The following is a 23,271-nucleotide window of genomic DNA, read 5'->3' as shown; positions in this document are numbered from 1 at the left end:
GGTAGAGGGAGACTAGAAGTAGCGTCGCCGGGGAACGAGAGAACGAGAGAGAAGAAGATGAAAGAGACTAGGGCAAAACTCAATTCATTCAATAATGATTCTATAGTTGCCATCCACACCTTTAGAGACTAATCAAATAATTCAAAAATAGAAATTATTAACCCTAAAATAGTATATTTTCATAGACCGCGTTCAAACGCGCCCAATCGCGTTCGAACACACATTTTGCGTTCGACGCACATTTTGGTTTCTCTGTATGTGCGTGATGTAGGCGTTTGCAACCGTGTTCGAACACACAATTTGCACTTTCTATATGTGCAAACATGATGCAGGCATTTGTAACCGCGTTCGAACACATAATTTGCACTTTCTGTTTTGCGAACCTGATGCAGGCATTCGCAAGCGCATTAGAATGCACTACACCTGCGTTCGAATGCAACATACGGAAAACTTATTTTTCTATGAAATAAATAATAAAATAAGAATAAAAGACACATCTAAAGTGTATCCATGGTTGAGACAACATTGGTGAAGCTCGAATCATATCAATCTATGTATGTCATCTTTATATTAAACCATTGTGCATAGTCAACACCCAATACCTAGTCTCAACATCATATCGGAAGGCTCAAAGCATACCCTGTCATACACTAAGGGTATCTGAGTCATAATCATATATTACCATACACTAAAGGTATATCAAAATCCATCTAGATCGAATACCCTAGTAGTTAATAGAAATCACATGAGGGTAATTCACCACACACATGCCTTAGCGAACGGTAGGTGTCCGATTGTCTATGCACATAAACTTAACTGACTTCGGACGTTGGCCACGGGTATCACATATCAGCGACCAAAATTATCAATCCAGGCACCCTTAACCCTAGCGCCTACTCAAGTACTCACATACTTTTTCTATTAACTTTCCTATCAATGAGATTTATGCATTTTCTTCTATATAATAGATCACGTGTATATATCCAATACTATAACAAGTCATGCATATTAGAAATTTGGGTAGTAAGAAAGTCAAAAGAGATATAATGTGATGCAATCTCGAATCATATGTCTGTCACATACATACTCGTGTTAGTCTAGAGATATAATGTGATGCAATCTCAAATCATACGTCTGTCACATACATATTCACGTTAGTCTATCACATGCATATTCATGCTAAAGATCTTATTCATATAAAGTCATAACAGTATAGTCATCTCTAATCATCTCTATATATCACCAGTATACGTCATCCAAATCAGCCTAATCGAATGCATGATAAAATATGCTCGACTGAAATCATTTCTAGATAAAATCATATAATTATGCTGAAGGCTAAAAGATGCATATACATAATTATATAATATATATACTAATTTAATAAAATCGTGTAGGAGATAAGACTACTCACATCTGATTAATCAGAAGACGGAACCACATATCTCTCACATCCGTCAACCGAGAGTCAACTCATCACTAGTAGGGTCCATAGGGTCTCAAATAAGGGGTTCGAGGTTTGAAATTATTTAAGTAACATTAGTTAGTCATTTATCCAATTAGAATTAGTTCAAATAAAATATAAAGATTTATTAGGTTTAGATGCAGGCGTTCGAACGGCCCCGTTCAAACGCAGTCCTTGCATTCGAACGCACCCTGACAAAAATAAATTTTATTGATTCTACTTACTCCAATAGATAATTAGGCTCATTCTGATGAACCCAATGTCAAGCGTGGAGCCAATATGAATCGAATCATATCACTCCACGCTTCCGTGCACCTTGCCCTCAAAGTGTCAGCTCAGGGTAACGGTCCATGAAGTTAGCTTCAGGCATCCATGTCGCCTCCTCCACTGGGCGTCCTTGCCACTCCACCAAAATCTCAGTCATCCACTCGTCTTGAACTCAAGTGCGTCGGCGAGCGAGGATCCGAATTAGAGTAGGAGTACTTAGTTCGGATTTAGACTCTTTGGCTTCCGTCATCGTTTGGTTTGGGTGGAACACCTCCGATAGGCTCGGTAGGAGGAACTCAAGCCTTAAGATTCGAAACATGAAATACTGGGTGTATCCTCGCCTCCTCCAGTAAGTCAAGACGATAGGCTATCGGTCTAATCCTCTCAATCACCTAGTATGGTCCATAAAATTTGAGAGCTAACTTCTGATTGGAAATTGGTCTAACCAAGCTTCGCCAATATGCTTAGAGCTTGATGAAGACCCAATCCCCAATTGAGAAGGACCTCTTTTGGTGCCTCTGGTCGTAAACTTGCTTCATCCTATTTTGGGTAGCCACTAAGTATATTTTGAGTCTCCTCAGCACCTCATCATGGTCTCCCAAAATAGCATCTACCTTGGTTTGCTCCGTTCGGGCTGATGGCAAGTATGTCTACAAGGTAGGAGGGGGATGTCTATAAACAGCCTCAAACAGAGTCATGCCAATAGCCAAATGAAAAGCTGTATTGTACGACCATTCCGCCCATAGCAAATAAGATATCCACTGTCGTGGTCGCTCTCCCACAAAACACCTCAAATACTGCTCTAAGCAATAGTTCAGCACTTTGGATTTCCCGTCCATTTGAGGACGATAGGCTGAACTCATCCGGAAAGTAGTTCCTTGGAGTGCAAAGAATTCCTGCCAAAATTGACTTACAAATATAGGATCACGATATGAAAGAATTGATTTTGACATACCATGCATCTTGGCCACTTCGCGCACATAGACCTCAGCTAGCCTTTTCGCCGTGTAAGGATGCACTAAAGCTAAAAAATGTGCATACTTACTGAGGCGATCTACCACCACCAATATAACAGAATGTCCCTTGGCCTTAGGTAGACCATCAATGAAATCCATGGCGACATCCTCCCAAACCTTAGTCGGAATGGGAAGCGGTTGAAGCAATCCAGCAGGTTTTGCCGACTTCGTCTTTGCCTTTTGGCACACTTCATAAGCCTTGACATAGGCCTGCACATCCTTTTTCATCCCAGCCCATATGCAATTCTGACTCAACCTTTTGTAAATGCGTAACCCCTTCATGTCCGGCCATAGGAGAGTCATGGAAGTGGCGCATCAACTCCAAGCACAATTGACGGTCAACTGGAACAATGATCTTTCCCTTGTCTATCAAGAGTCCGTCCCTCGTCAACACCCCTTATTTACAGTTAGGATCTGCAACAAGGTTGTCCACCATCTTCTTGGCTTCCGGATCATTCTTGTAGGCCTCCCGTGGCTGCTGAAAAAGGAAAAATTTGGTGCTGAAATAACTGCCAACTCGGCTGGGTTCGGGCATTTGGATAAGGTGTCGGCGGCGTTGTTTTCAATCCCTCTCTTGTACACGATCTCGTAGTCATATCCGAGTAGCTTAGACACCCACCTCTATTGGGCTAGTGTGTGATACGACCAGATCAAATCGGATCACATCAAAGGGAGATTAGGCTCAATGGATTGAGTCTAATTATCTTATTTGGTTATTTGGTTTAGTCAGAGTCTTAGTAGGTTAGGATTTTATTTAATTAGCTAAATTTAACTCTACGCAGTTTCAAGAAAATATTCGTAGAATATTCTACATATATCCAAATAATATCAAACTAGTTGGATAAGGTTACCAACCTCCAGATCTACAACTTTATTTATGACTTTTCCAGATTCGGAATCTATCTACAATAAAGCGAAAGTTTAATCTGAGAGTTAATTAGAGAAGATAATGAAGACTAGTTTAGTTGGTTTGTTAGGGTTTTAACTTAGTTGTTGATTTATTAGGATTTGTTAGAGTTGTTTAATTTAGTTGATGAGTCCCTAGGGTGAGCCTCTATATATATATGGAGGAAACCCTAATTGGAGTATGATGAAGAATGGAATTGGTTTATTGATTCTTGCCTCCTATCTTTTCTCTAGACTTCTCCCTCCTCCCTCTTCACCATCCTTCCACCTTTACCGTTGGCAAGGTTTCTCCTAACTTCTAATCTCCCTCGACTATCAAGCCACCTGTCTTCTTTGGGATCTCGACCACTTCATTTTTTCGTCTACTTCCTTTAATCACATCCACAATCCACATTCATCTCCATACCTATCCATAACCTAGCATCCACTTCACCCATCACCACCACCATCACTCACGTTATTCCGTATTTTCGTCGCTGCTATAGTTCGAATCTACAAAGGACGTAAATACAAAAATTGTAGATCAGGAAGTTACGGATCCAACTCAATTAGTTTCATAATTTTCTAACTACTAGAGAATATCTAAAAAATATATTTCTATAATTGCACGGACTGATTCCTACAATAAATGCAGATCTTAAGAAATTGTTCCGTAGCCGATCTTTTGGTACAAGAACTTATCGATTTGGTATCAAAGCTTATCATTTGGTATCAGAGACCATCAGTATGTGAATGTGCTGCCCAAGAAAATATGGTAAACTCCTTTGATCCGTGTAGATTGTGAAACGCCTCCCAATGAGATAAGGCATCCATTTGGTGATAGTATGGATGATGACGAGCATCTCTCCTTCATAGGTAGATAGCAGCTGTGAATGCTCGGAAAGAGCCTTGCTCACATAGGCTATAGGCCTTCCCTTTTGCATTAAAACCACCCCCACACCGACTCTAGATGCATCGCACTCAATGGTGAACAATTTGGTAAAATTTGCTAAGGCAAGGACCGGGGCTGAGACCATTGCCTTCTTCAAGGCTTCAAATGCTTCCCTGGCTTTGTTCGTCCATGAGAATGCCCCCTTTCATAGCAAGGTCGTAAGGGGAGTTGCCACCTTGCCATAGTTCGCTACAAATTGATGACAGTAGCCGGTTAAACCAAGGAAACCACACAGCTCCTTGGTAGTCTTTGGCAACGGCCAATCCATCATGCTTTGGATCTTCTTAGGGTCTACTTCCATTCCATCTTTTGATATGATGTGACCCAGGTAGTCGACCCTTTGCTGCCCCTATGAACACTTGGAGCCCTTTGCCTTTAGCTCGTGTTGCCGAAGTAGTCCAAAAACCGTTTGAAGATGCCCCAAATGTTCCTCTCATATGCGGCTGTATACCAATATATCATCAAAGAATATCAGTACATATTTCCTTAGGTGAGACCTAAAGATATCATTCATCAAGCTCTAGAAAGTGGTTGGGGCATTAGTAAGACCGAAAGGCATGACCAAAAACTCATAGCGTCCATCATAAGTTCTAAACGCCATCTTGTGCACGTCGGATGGTTCGACTCTGATTTGATGGTATCTAGCTCTCAAATTCAACTTTGAAAAATAACATGTACCAGCTAGTTCATCGAACAACTCTTCAATCACTAGAATGGGGTACTGATCTTTGACGGTGATGGAATCGAGAGCTAGATAATCCACACAAAATCGTCATGATCCATCCTTTTTCCGCACAAATAAGATCAGTGAAGAATATGAACTTCTACTTGGCCTTATCACCTCATTGGACAACATCTCCTGGACCATATTTGATATAGCCTCCTTTTGGATGAATGGGTATCGGTATGGCCTCACATTGGCTGGACCCGCTCTTGGCAAGATCTCGATGCGATGGTCTTGCGCTCTAGGTGGTGATAGTCTTTAAATTAGTGGGTAAGGGTGTTGAACATCCATGTTTTGGGCCCCCTCGATGAGTTGCATGAGGAACCCATGGCACTTGGGTTTCGGCAACCCTTCTAGGGACTACAGCGCTCCAAAGATTTCCATGTTTGATGCTGCCGTTAACCAGATCAGTTTGCCTTCGTATCTAAACTCCATCGCCATAGTGGTAAAATTGAAGGTAACCGGTCCAAGATACCGTAGCCATTTAAGCGGTCGCATTCAAATGCGCCCATTTCCATTCGAATGCGCCAATTCCGTCCTCTGTCGATGCAACGTGATGTAGGCGTTCGAACGGCCCCGTTCGAACACGGTTCTTGCATTTGAACGCACTTTGGCAAAAATAGATTTTATTGATTATACTTACTCCACTAGATAAATAGGCTCATTCTCATGAACCCAATATCACGCATGGAACCAATATGGATCGAATCGTATCAACTACCGATTTAAATGTGCCAAAGCAATATGTATACAATTATTATTAAATTAAGATGCCATGACGTACTTGTGAAAATACGGGTTTGATCTGCCGGTTGAAGTAGGACAAAAAAGGTAATAATTGGATTCCTCTTAAGCCCGAATTAATCAATAATATATTGTTATTTGGATCTTTTAATCTTAATCATGGAAAAGTGTAGGGAATGTTAAGGAAATGACTCTTACTTGCTTATGCACAATTAAATGAAAGACAGCTAAAATTAAAGGAATCATCACAATGGAACAATATCAACCCAAGCAAATAATCATATTAAAAATATTACGTGAAAAACTCAAATTGGAAAAAACCATGAGGCCTTGCCTTAGCAAACTTCTTCATTGTGTGTAGGAAGATACAGATATTCTCTAGATAATACTAGAGGCAAGCATACATGCTTCTTAAATAGAGAAAACTATTTTTTGAGCTATAATATCATCATTTGATGAAACACCAAAAGAAAAAGAATGAGCGAAAAGATCTCACCAACCAATGGTGAAAATAAAAGATGTATGAAACTTTAGAGGGAGTAAAAGATGATCTAGAGAAGTATATGAACACCGGCGTTGACATTCCCTTGTAAGGTAACAAGATCACCTCTAATGACACATTCTTCTTCTTCTATCCATTTGATAAACTCTTCTTTCTCTATTTCCCCCTTCTATATATGTATCATCTCAATTTTTTTATATGCTCTAAATCCTCTCATCCACTATATCATAAGAGATTTGAAAGATAAGTAAATTTACAAATTTGCCATTTGGGTTAACTCAAACCTAATCCTATTAGACTCAAGTCTAGCTTATACGAAGGACCAAACATAATAGGGAATGAGCGGTGAGCGAATGAGCAAAATGAAATAAGCAAACATTGAACAAATTTATACTGTGGAGTTGATATATTTCTAAATATGTTTCCTACTTTTTCATAAATCAAAAATTATATAATAAACATTAGGAGCATAATGAATATTTAAAACAAATCAAGAATAAACTGATCCAAATTTTCTACCCAATAAAAAGTATAAAGATTTGAAACAAATGGAGAAAGAAAAGAATAAAAAATAATTGAATCGAGTAGATCTAACCTGCTGGATCGCGGATGGAGAGAAATCGACTATTGAGGAGAGAAATCGACTATTGAGATAAAGGTGGAAAAAATATAGAAGAAAGAGAGAGGGGGTTGGTACAAAGACAATATTTTGATTATTTTTTATTAATAGAAATTTAGGTCGAAAATATTACATTCTATTTGTGATAAAGTTTTTTATTAACTTATCCCGCAATTATTTTTTATTAACTTATCCCGCAATTATTTTTTATTAATAGAAATTTAGGTAGAAAATATGTATAATTTTATCGTACATTTTATTTGTTATAAGGTTTTTTAGTAACTTATGACGCGATTTATTTTATGCGTAGTCTGACCAAATTATATATAAAGTATTGGATTATAAAATGAAGACATTTACTCACGAACCAAACAACACTTAAAACCCTTCGCTAACCCTCTCCGTCGTCTCTCCCCTTTAATCCTCCTTAGACACCACCATCTTCCTTCCCGTTCCTTTCCCCCTCCACCTCCCTTCCGTCGCTCATCACGACCTCTCCTCTTCGTCTGCGGCCTCTTTGCTCACCTCCCAATCGGTCTCATCGTCGCCGCTGCCTTCGCCTCCTCGACTCCTCTTCATACTCGCTCCTCCGCGATCACGTCTCGTTCGTGGTTTCCGTCCCTCTTCATCGCCTCCGACGCCTAAAAAGAAATGGTATTAGATTGAGACTCGCGTTAGATATTCATACGGGTGTCCGGAGTCGACGAGATATAGAAAAAGAGTAGCTAGATTTATAGGGAAACCCTAGCTCGCGCACGAGAGGAAGAAGAGGACAGCTGCTTTGCAATGAAGGTGGTGGCGTTGGTGAGCGGCGGCAAGGACAGCTGCTTTGCAATGATGCGATGCATCGATTACGGTCATGAGGTCAATCATTGATTTCTTGTAATTGCTCTTTGATCTCTTTCCTTGTCTAGTATTTTTCCTTTTTACTTCGGATTAATTGGTCGCAGATTGTTGCGTTGGCCAATTTGATGCCAGCTGATGATTCCGTGGACGAGCTGGATAGCTACATGTATCAAACTGTGAGCATTTTCTTCTTCTGATCCTTTATTTTGCTATATTGGGATTTGAAAATTTGCTTCTTTGGAAATTGGAAGTAACATCAGCAGATAAGCTTCTTATTATAGCTTTATGAAGTGCTTGGTCTAATTGGAATAGTAGGATGCATGATATTGTTACTCCTTGATGGATAAGTAGTATACAATGTACAGATAAAATTTTGAAGGATCGTCTTATTGTTGTGAATGAACAAGTTTGTAGATTAGATGTTTTGAAATTAGATCTCTTTCTTCGAAACTGTCATTGAATACAATTTTATGTTTAAATTAGGTGGGTCACCAAATTATAGCTAGCTATGCAGAATGTATGGGATTGCCACTATTTCGAAGGCGGATTCAAGGATGCTCAAGGTATGCAAATTTAACAAATGAGACTCTTGTACTATCCATCCTATCAGATACTTAGGAACCTATATTTAAGTTGTACTTACCAAATGCAGTCACAGCATATACTAGAATGCTTGCAGTTTCTAATAATGATTTTTTTTCCTTGAGATTGTTTCAATTCTTTTTATTTTTTAAAATTTTCCCCTCCTTTCCAAATTTTAACAAAGGTCATTCTTCTTTCAGTCAATTCATTATCAATTTGTATGTTTTGTGAATAAGTGTGCTTTGAGGATGCTTGTTTTGTAAGGCCTTGTTTGTTTGGAGTTTAGAGACCCTCTCGGTCTGGTTCAGGGACTCCTAACCTAGTTTAGTAATCAAATATCTTTTTATCTTTTCATCTTTTTCATATTTAACCAAATTTACTCTCCAAAAAATCAAGACTAAGAAATAAGACTAACTAATCGAATTGGGGACTTAGTCTCAAACCAAATAAAGCCTAAAGGTTGTAAGGACTGAAAGAGTACATTAAAGATGTGGTACCCCAAAGGTCAATTCATCATGTGGTATTAGAGTAGCTAGAGTGAGAATAAGATTCTTCGAACTAAACTAAATTAAATAATCTTCTAGATGAAAATCAAAAAGAAAAAAAGAATGGATTAACAAATCAACTTTTGTACTTTTTAACCTTTCTTTATAGGTACTAGTATATACATATGATTTATTTATTTTTTATTTTTAAATAACTTGGATTAACAAAATAGGGTAGAAAATTTCTAAATGATTAGGTGTTTCTACCATTTTGCCAAGTATGTTGGGTAATCAATCTGGCCTATTTAGGTTGACCTATATTTGATGAGTTGAATTAGTGGGCTGCCTAACATTCTTTGGATTCCCCCCGCACCCCCACTCCCACACTCCCCCCCCCCCTCCCCAACAAAAAGTGAACAACCTTTGGATTTCCCAAAAAGAATCTATGCAAACACTTTACGTTCCCTCCCTTTATAAGCTGCTGTAAAGCCTTTGGAGTTAAAAAAAAAAAGACATTTTGGAGCTGTAGACTTTTCTTCTTCTCCTTCCAACATATCTCTTTCTTCCATTCTCTCACATCTCTTTTAATCATTCTCTACTAAACTATTACTACCCACATTCCTTGTGCGTTTCCATGCATTATCTTCTCCCTATGAAGATGCCATTGTTCTTGCAGGTTTATTCTAGATCTCTCTCTCTCTCTCTCTCTCTCTCTCTCTCCATTTCACTTTTGCAATAGTAATTTACAACCATAGAAGAACTTTATCATGATTTAGAATGAGTACTTTTATTTTTAATTTTTAGGGTTTTGAGTAATATTTTTCTTATTTCTTTCTCACTTTTTCTAAATTTTTATAAAATTTTTTGCATTTTAAATAATATTCAGAATTTTATGTAATAAAAAGTAATCTGATCCGATACGAGTGACCAATACGGTTGATATGGCTGATACGTATAGTTTCTTAGAGTGGCTGATCTCGATCTTGATTTTGAGTTTCAAAACATTGCGTGCAAATACTATGTAGGTAGTTGCTAGTTCAATCAACTATTGCTAGTAAAGATCTCTCTATAGCTACAATACCACAAGGGGGAAATTGTCGATGACACTTTGGGTTGCCAAATTTCATTTGTCCCTCATTTTAATCTTTGTTTAGGTTAATTCTAGTCATAATATTCTCCATCTATATCCAATCTCAACAATATATAGAGATTCAATAGACAAATAATGGTGTTTTCGATTAAATTAGAATGGCTTCAATTGGAAACCCCCTTACAACCGAGGAATTGAAAATCAGAATTAAAATTATGAATTAATTGTTTGAGCAAGTTTGATGAAACCAGCAAAACTACCTAAAATTGGCGAATAAAACCGTCGAAAGACGTGAAACCATGGTTCGCCGGATCGGCCTATCCCGATCCAAACTCTCTCTCTCTCTTTTTCACTCTTTCTTCTCATTCTCTTACTCTTTTTTTCTCTTTTTCTCTCCTTACATATAATCATTGTTTCTCTTACGGAGAGATCTAGCTCTGGTGAACTCCAATGAACTCCGACAAACTCCGGTATATAATTTTTTAATTTATTTCTTTATTTCTCTCTCAATTTTTTTATTTCTTCCACTCTCCCTTTTTCTTCTCTTTTTTTCTTCTTTTTCTTCTTCTTCTTCACTGCATCATGGTTTTTCTTTCTTTTATTTGATTTTTTTTTACTCACTTTCTTTCTAATCTCTTCTTCTTTTCAATTTTTATTGCACCATAGTTTTTCTTTCTTTATTTTCTTATTTTTGATAAATTTTTTTCTAAATTTTTAGAAGTTTTCTTGCATTTTTAAATAATATTTAGAATTCTATGTAATTAAAAAGTCTGATTCAATTTAGGCGACCGATAAAGCCGATATGTATCGTTTTTTCGTAAGGCCGATCCCGATCCCGATTTTTCAAACATTGCTCAAAACTATCGTAAGTCCGTAATTGATCTAAACTGTCGAGGCCGGTGAGTTTACTACTTTCATGGTGGGTTTTGAATTGATCATGGATGAAATGGATTGGTTTCGGCTAAAACTTGAAACCATGGTTATTGGTGCAATTCCATGGTATGGAAGAGCAATTTCTTCCGGTGTAGATACATGTGCTTTTGGGATTATCTTGGGTTGCTAATTTTTCCATAACATTTTTTATAATTCATTCCAACATTATTTTAGGTTATGCAGCCAATGTACTTTGATTCCATATTGAACATGGAGGATGTTGAACATAGAGTTGAATAAGGCACATCTAAGTTATGTGGTCCAGTCACTTGGGGTCAATGGGGTCGAGCTAATTTATCTACTTGATTTTTTTTAAGAAGGTGACCTAGTTGATTAAATCACTTGTTATTTTGAGTCACCTTCTAGTTTGGTAGAGTCTTAGTTAACTAAGTCACTTGCTAATCTAATTGGTTGTCATTTATTTGGGTTAATTGAGTTACTTCTTGCAATAGGAGTTTAAGTTTGATTCCGAGTCGAGATAGCCTTTATATATATGTAGAGAGCAGCTCGTTTATGTTCACCGAATTATTGAAGTTCATATCTAGCCTTAATCTCTCCTCTCCTCTCTATCTTCCTCGTGTTTTCCTTACCTCCCTCAAGTCGTTCAACCTAGTCGTTGCCCACCAATAAGGTTGATGCCCTTCTCCCTTCTTCAGCTGATATACCACCCTAGGCTTTTAGGGCTGACTCCTCCTGCATCTATCCCTCTACTCTCATATCTGATTATTCACCACTTCGTCCCCTACTGCCAACACAACAACACCAACCATAACCCCAAACAAAACCACCTCGGCCTCCAGTCTATACTTCCTTAACAATCCTGGATTAGATCCTTATTAGACCCCAGATAGAGTCCGAATCTAAGCAGGATCTGAATACCAAAAGCATAGATCGGGACATTGCAGATCTAATCGATCTATTTTCATGATTTTCCAGCAGCGTATGAATATTTCGTGAATATCTTTTCAGAACTGCACAGTGTAGATTGTGATTTCTGCAATGAAGCCATCTCCAACACCACAGACCTAATCCCCTCAACATTAGCCCCCTTAATTAGGGACATATCACCAGGTTGGAGTTGGTAGTCATTTCTTTCCTTGTCATCAGGATTACTTGTTAAAAGTAGAAAAGAAAAGACTACCTGCATCAACTTATCTTATACTCGTTCCATTCTGTTAGGACTCTAGTTTCCTTCAACTTTTGTTCTATCTCCTTCATCTTCTCATTTGAGTTAATTGTGGGATATTTGAGTGACGAGAATTCTGAGGTATAATAAAGACTTAGATTTCACCTATGCAATTAATAGTGATGGTGTGGCATTTAATCAACTGAGATAGTTGATGGTGGTTTAGAACATTAGAGGTGCCTTGCCCTCTGTTTACTCTGTTTTGTGAGAAGTATAATATCCTAGTTTGCTAAGAAGGCTTAAAGCCACATTTATTAGTTGTTGCTTCAACCTTTCTGTTTTTTTTTTCATTTTTCAATTTAGTGCTATTTTTCTCAGATAGCCTTTTGGTTTTATGCAATGAACTTACCTGAATGAGATACGCATGACACTCATTTCGTTATTTGGCACCTCTAGCAATTTAATTGAGATACTTTTGTTTGCTAAGATGTATAAATGTTAAAGGCACTCTAATTTGGTAAATTTATATGCATTGGCGTTGTGTTGCAGAACACTGTTTCTGGTACTGGATGTTCAGTTACAGTTTCTTGTTACAGAAAATTATGGCAAGTACAAATCTTTAATCTGGATGATATTCTGCTACTTTCTATGACAAGTTAACACAGAATATGCTTGTGTCTTTGAGATGCAAAAACTGTCAGTTATGGTATTCTACTTTTATACTGTTCTTCATATGATGACTTTGCATTGAGTTCATCTATCATGCTTCTGCTATGTAGAGATCAGCGTCTTAATTATGCCACGACTCCAGGAGATGAGGTAGAGGATATGTTTATCCTACTGAATGAAGTTAAACAACAAATTCCCTCTATCACTGCAGTTTGTTCAGGTGCAATTGCATCCGACTACCAGAGGCTGCGAGTTGAAAGTGTCTGTTCGAGGTTAGGCCTTGTTTCTCTGGCTTATTTATGGAAACGAGATCAAACTTTCCTCCTTAGTGAAATGGTAATATGTGAATTTTATCTTTACCAATTTCATGTTTAGCTAATTTAACTTTTTGTTGCATATGCTTATTTAATTTCATATATCATTAGTTCTTATTATTTTTCGTATTGGTGGCTTTTCAGATAAGAAGGGGCATTGTGGCAATTATTGTTAAGGTATAAGATCTAATCATCTGACATTTCTCATACTTTATAATGTGAAACCTTTGCCTAGTTCTCTTCAACAGTTTTTAGTTTTTCATACTAGGCGACCTTTTGGTGATTTCTTTTTATAAAGTTCTTTTATTAAGTTGCATGATTTTCTAGTAATTTCTCTTTAATATGTTATCATTCATTATGATAATCATCGATTTACCTATTTGGAAGAAAATAAGAATACTTTATCAGTAGCATTCTCTTTAAATTTTATGTAATACTGAGTCATCTCGTGCATGAATACAATCTTTGGGCACTATTTTTTATTTTGTTTTAGTTGTTTTCTTCAGAAAATAAGAATTCTGAATGTCACGTTCGAATGCGGGGAGGTTGAGTTCGAATGCCCCTTGTGAAGGATTGTATACGTTCGCATCGACATAGAACACGAATTGTGCGTTCGAAAGTACTCGATCTCGTTCGAACGCACGCGTGCGAACGCCTGCATATGTTTGCACTGACAGAGAACGTGAATTGCACGTCCGAACGCGCTCGGCCCTGTTCGAACGCGATCGGTAAGAATGCAATATTTCTAGGGTTACTACTTGTTAGTTAGGCTTGTTAAGTTAGCTTCAAGATGTGGATGGCAACCTAAAGGAGGATTATGAATGAATATTGAATTTTCTTTCCGTTCTCCTCTATCCTAACTCTTCTTCCTCCTCGTTCAAGTCTTAGTCATGTATCATCTCGACGCCGGTTACCTCTAATCCCCTTTGACTGTTGGGTCTTCTCTTCTCAGGATTTCGATCAACTTCTCCCCCCTCATCCTTATCCTTCAACACCACGTGCCACCAAATCCATCACTCTTACCATCACCTTTATCACCATCATCACCATCACCCATCATCTCCACCTTCACCGCAATATTGCTTATTTTTGCCCCAAGTGCAGTAAGAATCTATGAAGGGCATGAATATAAAAACATAGATCAGGAAGATATAAAACAATCTCCACTGGTTTCGTAATTTTTTAACTATAAGAGAATATTTTGCAAATATTCTCCTTCGATTGCACGGATTGCTTCCCTACATCTGAGCTTGATCGGGAACAGACGCACAATCCATATCAAGTGGTATTAGAGCTAGATTCCTCGAACACCATGCCAACAACCAGATCTATGGTTTTGAGACACAATGAAGGCACCTTCGTTGAGGGAGAGGCCACGGATATTATCAGATTAGAGGCAAACCTAAACTCATCGGTCGAGACTTCTCCAACGACTTCTATAATCAACTCAGATTTGATCGAGATGTTCGCGGACATGATGAAGATGCAATGAGCCATGCAAGCATCGATGGAAGCAATGACTCAAGTCCTCTTGGGCGCACCAAGGGGTACGACAGCAACTGAGTTCCCTACTCGAGCTCGGACTGAATCACCTTCTCACCAAGGGACATTGCCTCCACCATTCCGTGCCAGGTCGGAGGAAGATCATGAAGACCTCATGGGTGGTCATGCTAGGGGACCGTTGCTGCTTACGCCATCCGAAAGGCGCAACGTACCACCGCCTACCGCCGGCTTTTCACCACGATCAAGCACCGGATCCACCTCACCAAGATGACGATGACGAGTGGACGATTATGAAGAACCAGCGACCTCTTGATATCATCCTAAAGTTGCTGAATTAAACCCAAAGGAAAGAAGGCCCAACTGACATGAAGAAGAATGCAACATTCGTGTATTTCGCCTCAACTTTCCACCCTTCAATGGAGGAGATTCGCTAGATTGGATTTATCGAGTACTAGCGAACACCTAATGTACAAAAGGTGTTGTTAGTATCTTTTCATCTCGAAGACATCGCCATCCGATGATACCATGCCATGAACCGAGCTTAGCCCTACCGAACGTGGGAGGAGTTCGCTGATGCTATTTGCGTCCAGTTTGGACCCTCCAATTATGAAGATTTATAAGCTGCTTTCACCAAGCTAATCCAAAGGACTACGGTGAGAGCATATCAAGTGGAGTTTGAGCATGTTAGTAATCGAGTGCGGGGCTGGTCAGATTCCCAACTCAAAAGCACGTTCATTAATGGCCTTAGGTGGGATATTCAAGTTGAAGTGAAGGCTGCTCGACCAACCACATTTGCTTGAGACTTTTGTCACAGCTCAATTGATGGAAGAGAAGCTTTGGGAGCTTCGGTTGGCAGCAAAAGGGGGCAACTGTGTTACAAACCGGACTAAGGAGAGATTTAGATCGGGTTTTTAGATTGAAGGAAGTTCTTTGATTGTGATGGAAGGGATACAAGTGGGATGAATATAGAGATGTGGATACTTGTGATTAAAGAAGATATTAGATGAGGGGAAATAAGGGGTTGCTCCTAGAAGTAGGGTAGTGACAGACGAGGAGTAGGATTTAACCAATGTTGGCTAGGGGTCGATGTGAAGTTAGGGCATGAAGAGGAAGAGAGATGAAGAGAGATAGAGAGAAAGAAGATTCATTCATAACCTGACCCAACTAGGGTGTACTTCACAGTACTTAGAGGCTACCTGTAACCCAAACAATAAAAATAAATCCCTAAAATCCAAGCATTCTCACCGCGGCATGTTTGAGAGGGCCCGAGGCCGTTCAAACGCACAAATCCCGTTCATTGTCTTTGCGAACACGTGCAGATATTCGAATGGTGCGTTCGAACATCGTTCCTAGTGTTCGAACGCTCCTTGGCAAAAAGCCTTATTTTTTTCTAAGCAAACTTATTTTTTTCGATACAACTTGATCTAGCTCTAGTTGTGTAACAACCCAATCCTCCAAAAAAAAAAAAAAAAAACTAGTTACATAGCACGACGTGGCCGGCCACAGTGTAGCCGGCCTCGTGCCATGCTGTGGCTGGAGGGGAGCGTGCCACGCACCCCCTTGCGTCGTCGCAGCCACCGCCAAGACCCCCCTCAACCGCCTCCTTCCCTCCCTCTCTTTAAATCTCTCTCTCGGCCACCCTTTCACTCTACTCTCTCTCTCGCCGAGGCCGGCCTATCGTCGTCGCCGCTGCCGCCACCTCCACGAGTTTCGTTGAGCTCCTTTCTCTCCCTCTCTCTCTCTCTCTCTCTCTCTCTCTATCTCTCTCGGCCACCCTTTCACTTTACTCTCTCTCTCTATACCGACACCTTCCCTGGAGCCGTCGTCGCCGGTGAGACCTCTCACTCCCCTCTCTTTCTTCTCCTTCTCTCTCCCTCTCTCTCTCTCTCTCTCTCTCTCTCTCTCTCTTCTTGCCCGAGGTTGGGTTCGTCGGAGCCGAGCCGCCGGCGAGAGGCGCCGGCCCGGGTCCACAACCTCCTCCTCACCTCCTCTCTTTCTTCTCTTCCTCTTCTCTTCTTCCTTTCTTTCTTTCTTTCTTTTTCTCCTTCTTCCTCATCTCCTTCTCTTTCTTTCTGCACAGATGGCAGATTTAATTTATTTATTAATTATTTATTTTATTTATGTTATTTATTTAGGTATTTTTCTTCTTAATTAGTGCAAGTAGATTATTTAGACATTAACTATTGTAATAATATTATATATCCTTCAATATAATTTTATTAATGATAATTTTTATAATTAATGATTAATTAGGTATAAATATAGGTAATACTCATATTTATTTATTTATTTACATATCTATTAGATTAATAGATAGATTTGTAAATTATAATTATTAGATTTATATTCTAATACACTCATCATATATATTTTAAATATTTCTATTAATTTTATGATTATTCTGCAACAAATAAAATATTAAGTTTATTTAGTTATTTATTTATTATTTTATCGAATAAAGACTGCATTGACCCTAATTAATCAAGATAGTGTATAAATTATAAAATTAATTATAATTAGACCTTGTCTATACTTATTTAGCCTTTTATTTTATTTTATATAATTAGAAATACTCTCATATAAAAGGAAACATGCCTCTTCTCCTTATGTTATAACTAACATTTTATAATAATAATATAATTATAGTACTTGAATCGTATCTATATTATAGCCCTAGTTATGTAATCAAAAATAAAGAAAAGTGATTCTAAACATAATAAACCTTTATATTTTAATTGAATTAATTCTAATTAGATGAACGACTAATTTTATGCTACTTAAATATTTTCAGACCTCGAACCCCTTATGTGAGACCCCGTAGACCCTGACATTGAGCTGATGTCTGACTGACGGACGTTAGAGTTGCGTGGTTCGTGTCTTCTGATCAAGAGTGAGTAGTCTTATCCCCTAGATCCCTTTCTCAAATTAGGTTATATTATATATTATGTACATGCATGTTTTGGCCTCCAGCATGATTATATGACTTTATATAGAGATGATTTCAGTCGAGCATATTTTATCATGTATTTGATTAGGCTGATTTGGGATATGAATACATTGGTGATATATAGAGATGATTGGAGATGATTTTATTATTCTGATTTTATACCGAGATGATCTCTAGCATGAGTGTGCATGTGATAGACTAGCAGGAGTATGCATGTGTTAGATACATGGTTGGAGTTTGCATTACATCATTTTTCTCTTGATTCCTATTCCACATAAATTCTTGTTATGCATTGACTTGCTATCGTATTAGATATATGCGTATGATCTGTCATTTAGAAGGAAAGCATGAAATGTGATTGATAGGATAGTTGATAGAAAGCGTGAGGATATCCGAGTGGGCGCGAGGGTTAGGACGCGCTTGGTGGATAATTGATCGCTCGACATAGTCGCGATCCTATTGGCCTTACGTCTGAGGTCGTTAGTTTATGTGCGCAGCAGATATTCGGACACATGCCGTTCGCCAGGGCATATGTGGCGAGTTATCCTTACGAGGTTTCTATCAGCTAGAAGGGTGCCCGGTCTGGATGGATGTTGATACCCTTAGCGGATGGTAGGGTATGGTTATATTTAAGATACTCTTGCGGGTGGCGGAGCATGCTCTGAGCCTTCGGGCATGATATTGAGACCGGGTACCGGTTTTGACTATGCACAGTGGTCTAGTATGATGATGACATATATAGATGACCTTGATGATTGAGATGTTAAGAAATGTATATGATTTCATTATCATCGGATTACCTGATTATCGAGTGGTCAATATACATCATATATGGTGGCATTTAATATCATAGCACGATCATGGTCGGCATGCATCATGTGTCATATTTGATAGAGAGTTATGATGATCATATGACATGGAGATTTGTTTATTTATTGTTGAGGATTATATACTTTTATCAGTATGACATGTTATCTACTTTTCATTTATGTATTATTGATGATACATTCATATACTCATTCATGACATGATGCTCTTTCTGATTCATATTATCCAATATATGATTTACTCTCTGTTTGACATCATTGATTTGGGGTAAGGTCTATTCACTGAGCCTTTTGCTCATGACTCCTTTATCTCTTTTCTAACCTCTCAGATATGTGGTACGTGATAGCGACTCAAGATATCTTGAGAAGATATTTTAGAGCGATAATGATGTGAGCTATAGATGCGAGACGGTATAGATGATAGTTTATGTAGAAATTGAGTTGTACCAGCAATTGATATTTGTACTCTTTTATATTAGACGATGATTTGTATAATACAGATCGAATCATAGCGTACTCTTGTATTAGTTGTTTTAGTTGTATCTTGATGGTTTGTTGTGGCCTGTGTGGGTCCTGCCAGAGTAGGTAGTGGTATAGTGTGTATTATTGTAGGCTTGGATATTCATATGTTAACAGATTTATTTGATTGATAGTATGATTTATTCGGCGATGGATTATGTGATCATGGATATGTTAGCAGGTGTTATTGATGATGTCATGATTATATGTGCACAGGAGAGTATTTGTGTGTGACGAGCTCTGCCCGACCTGTCGCGTGTGCCGCGTGTGCCGCGCGTACCGTGTGAGCGCGTGGGCGTGCACGTGCCGGGCGGGGGCGTTATAAGTTGTATCAATCCACCAAGCTTCCGTTACCTTGACCGCAAGGTGAGAAGTCTGGAAAGAATTCCACGATGTCTTCCTCCGACTCCCACGTCGTCTAGTTAAAATGTCCTCCGAGCTACTCCACTAATATCTCTGTCTCCTGTTGCCTTTCCCGACGTCACCTTCGTCTTGTCAACACGCGTACTGGCTCGTATACTTGTATCTCCACTAGATCAGGTATGTGTGCCCACGGTCTGATCTGCCCCTACTCTTACCCGCAGTAGCGATATATGAAACACGGGATGAACTCGAGATCCCTCCGGTAAGGCTAATCTATACGCTACTAGTCCCACTCGCTCCAATACGCAGAACGGTCCAAAATACTGATGTGCTAACTTGGGATTACATACTAGACGTAGGGTAACTTGCCGATATGGCTGAACTCGCATGAATACAAGATCCCCGACCTCAAACTCTAACTCTTGATGTCGGCGGTTATATACTTGTTTCATGCGGTTCTGGGTCGCTGTCATGTGCCCCCATAACCTTTGTAGAACAACATCCCGATCTGCCAGCTCTATCTCTGTTTCCGTCCTTATTGTTGATGCCTCGGGGTCGTATGTTTTCAGAGTAGGTGGTGGTCTACTATACACTGCCGTGAATGGTGTCATCTCGATGGTGCTGTGAAATGCAGTATTATAGGACTACTTCGCCCACGATAAATAGTCGAGCCATCTCCTCGGTCTCCTACTGACAAAGCACCGCAGATACTGTTCTATGCCTCGGTTAACTACCTCAGTTTGGCTACTGTTTGTGGAGGATAGGTTGAATTGAGGTTCAACTGGGTACACTAGAGTGCAAAGTACTTGGTTCAAAAGCCACTGATTAAGACTCAGTCTCAATCAGATTCAATCGAATGCGGCATGCCGTGAAGCTTGGCAGTGTCGCGCACGAACACCTCTGCCACCGTCCTTGCTGAATGTGGGTGCGCTAGGGTTGAGAAGTGAGCATACATAGCCTGTCTACCACGACGAATATGACTGAGTACCCTCTCACAGGAGGTAAGCCCTCAATAAAATCTATAGAGATGTTCTCCCAAATCCTCTCTGGCAAGGCAAGGACTGGAGTAGTCTGGCTGGCCTCAATGAGTTGGTCTTTGCCCGTTGGCAAACCTCGCAAACACGCACGAATGCCCTTAGCTGCTGTCGTACACCAGGCCATGTACAACTCTTTAGTACTCTCTTGTGAGTCCGTATGAGCCCCTCATGTCTCGCCTCAAGGATGGAATGAAAATGCTCCATTACTCTTTGTCGCAGGCCTACATTTGCATGTATTCGAATGTGCCCATGGTCCGGGTCATCCTCTATCTCCTGCAAGATTTTTAAGATGTCTATGTTAGTAGCATCTACGGCTTGTATATCATCTAAGAAGAGAAAGCTAGGTAAGGTCAGGGCCCCACCAGTTCGGCCGGTTCGGCTGGCAGGATAGCGCATCCGCTGTCTTATTCTCCACTCCTTTCTTGTTCTACGCTTGTAGTCATACCCTAATAGCTTGATGACCCACCTTTGCTGCGCAGACATGTGAATTCGCTGCCCCATAAAGTAAGGTAAGCTCCTCTGATTTGTCCGGATCACAAATCCGCTGCCCCATAAAGTAAGGTAGGCTCCTCTGATCTATTTCGATCACAAATCGCCTCCTTACCAAATATGGTCTCCACCTCATCATAGCATGCAAGATAGCAAGCATCTCTCGCTCATAGGTGGAAAGCTGTTGTGACTTCTCGGTTAAGGCTTTGCTAAGATAAGCAATGGGCCTCTTGGTCTGCATCAATATAGCCCCTATGCTTGCTCTTGACGCATCACACTCGATCACGAATTACTCGGTGAAGTCGGGTAGTGCTAATATCGGTGCGGTTGCCATTGCTATCTTCAACTTCTCGAATGCCTTTGTCGCTGCATTAGTCCATTCAAAGGCATCCTTCTTCAGCAAGGTGTTACGATTCGACCACATGTGTTTAGTCGAGTCAAATTAGTTACTTAGCTTTATCTTTCTGTTTTGAATTTCAAATAAATCGGATAATCCGTTTGTGGATCCGATCTGCAGAGATTAGTTACTTAGCTTTATCTTTCTATTTTAAATTTTAAATAAATCGGATGATCTGCATGTGGATTCGATCTATTAGGGATTTTACTCCTATAAATAGGGGTGAACATAAGTTGATAATAATCATCATTGAGAGAAATCTGAGTTTAGTCAGTTATTATTCTCGACCTTATCTTTTTACATTAACCGTGGATTGTCTTTATCTTCATAGGAGTAGATCATAATTGTAGATCCCCTTCAAGCTTTCAAACCCTAGCCACCTCCTACCTCCAGCAGTCATCCTACTACACGGCCGTCTACCACCACCCTTGGCCGTCCACCGCTCTACGATGACCGCCACAACGTCGCATATTACCGTTCTGCCCTTCCTGACGTATCTCCACTATTTTATTTTTATCTTTTCATCCCGACCTCCGATTTAGGTGAAACCAGAGCCATTAGAACCCTAACTCACGAGGCTACTTCGATCTAAATTTTCATAATCATCCAACGGACGGATCGTTTCGGATCTGGTTCGTAACACAAGACTGTCAGTGATGCTGCCATCTTCCCATAGTTGGCCACAAATCTGCGATAGTAATTTGTTAAACCAAGGAAACCGCGTAGCTTCCGTACCGTCCTCGATTGTGTCCAACTGAGCATGCATGCGACCTTGCTCGGGTCGGCAGCGACTCCCTCTGTTGAAATGATGTGTCCCAAGTACTTCATTTGTCGCTCTCCCCATAGACATCTACTTCGCTTCACCTTGAGAGAGTGGTCCATCAAAAGCGCCAGCACGACCGTAGGTGAACCAAGTGCTCCTCCCAAGTCTTGCTATATACTAAAATGTTATCGAAGAATACTAACATATACCGTCGTAAGAGTGGACGGAATATGTCATTCATTAGCCCTTGGAAGGTCACTGATGCATTTGTCAACCCAAATGACATCACTCAAAACTCATAATGCCCGTCATGAGTTTGGAACGCCGTTTTGTGGACATTCTCAGCAAGCACTCAGTTCTGGTGATACCCTACACGAAGGTCAAGCTTGCTGAAGTATGATGCTCTTATCAGCTTGTCTAGCAACTCCTTTATGACTGGTATCGGATATCTGTCCTTGACGGTTATGGCGTTCAGTGCGCGGTAATCCATGAAGAAACGCCAGCTATCGTCCTACCTTCTCACTAATAGAACCGGTGAGGAATAGGAACTCTAACTTGGCTAAATAGTACCCTGCTCCAACATTTTCGCAATCAACCTTGAGATCTCTTCCTTCTGGATGTGTGGATATTGGTAGGGCCACACATTTGCCGGTTCAGCCCTCGGTACAATCTTGATCCTGTGATCAGCGTGCCTGGCAGGTGGCAGCCCTCATAGAGCCTCAAAAAATTCAGAAAAGTCAGCCAATAAGCAATCCAAATCAAGACGAGTACCTAAGTCAGAGACAATTCTAGACTCCGTCGCGTCAGCTAAAAGAAGTAGGTAAGTTCGCCTATCCGTGGAGTTCCTACCAACGGCTGTAAGGAGGGGCTTGTTTGCGTATGAACTCCCTCGAGTTGTACTACACGTCCATCTCTGCAAAATTTGAGCCTTATCAGTGAAATATCAAATGTGACAGGACTGAGACTCTGTAGCCACTGGGTGCTTAGCACGATGTCAGCTCCTTGAAGTGCTAGCGGGAACAAGTCTAAGGTGAAGCTATGTCCCTGCACTCGTACCACACTCCTCGATAGATGCTGTCGGCTCTGAGGTGGGTGCCATCGCCAACGGTCACATCGAATCCGATAGTGGGCTCGGTCTCGAGCCCTATACTTCGTATCAATCTCTTGTCTAAAAAGTTATGCATGCTCCTCGTGTTAATGAAGATGT

The 23,271-nt window shown here is 39.9% G+C and overlaps 1 protein-coding gene across 2 annotated transcripts in view; it reads left to right on the top strand.

Moving 5' to 3' along the window:
* The first annotated feature begins 7,549 nt into the window (after window positions 1-7,549).
* LOC140770299 (diphthine--ammonia ligase) overlaps window positions 7,550-23,271 on the top strand; it is a 35,421-nt gene continuing 19,699 nt past the window's right edge. Inside the window, exons 1-5 of one of the 2 annotated variants that reach the window (XM_073111422.1) lie at window positions 7,550-8,038; window positions 8,125-8,196; window positions 8,504-8,583; window positions 13,016-13,241; window positions 13,364-13,396. In XM_073111422.1, the coding sequence (XP_072967523.1) occupies window positions 7,961-8,038; window positions 8,125-8,196; window positions 8,504-8,583; window positions 13,016-13,241; window positions 13,364-13,396 (489 nt within the window). In that variant the 5' untranslated portion in view covers window positions 7,550-7,960. Of the gene's footprint in view, window positions 8,039-8,124; window positions 8,197-8,503; window positions 8,584-12,785; window positions 12,842-13,015; window positions 13,242-13,363; window positions 13,397-23,271 lie in introns of those variants that run through there. The other variant, XM_073111432.1, reaches the window with a different exon arrangement.

This window comes from Typha angustifolia, chromosome 2 (assembly GCF_048772165.1).
Source record: "Typha angustifolia cultivar Huaian chromosome 2, ASM4877216v1, whole genome shotgun sequence".
Taxonomy (NCBI): domain Eukaryota; kingdom Viridiplantae; phylum Streptophyta; class Magnoliopsida; order Poales; family Typhaceae; genus Typha; species Typha angustifolia.
Note: the sequence above shows the minus strand (reverse complement) of the source record. Positions and strands in the feature narration are given on the sequence as shown.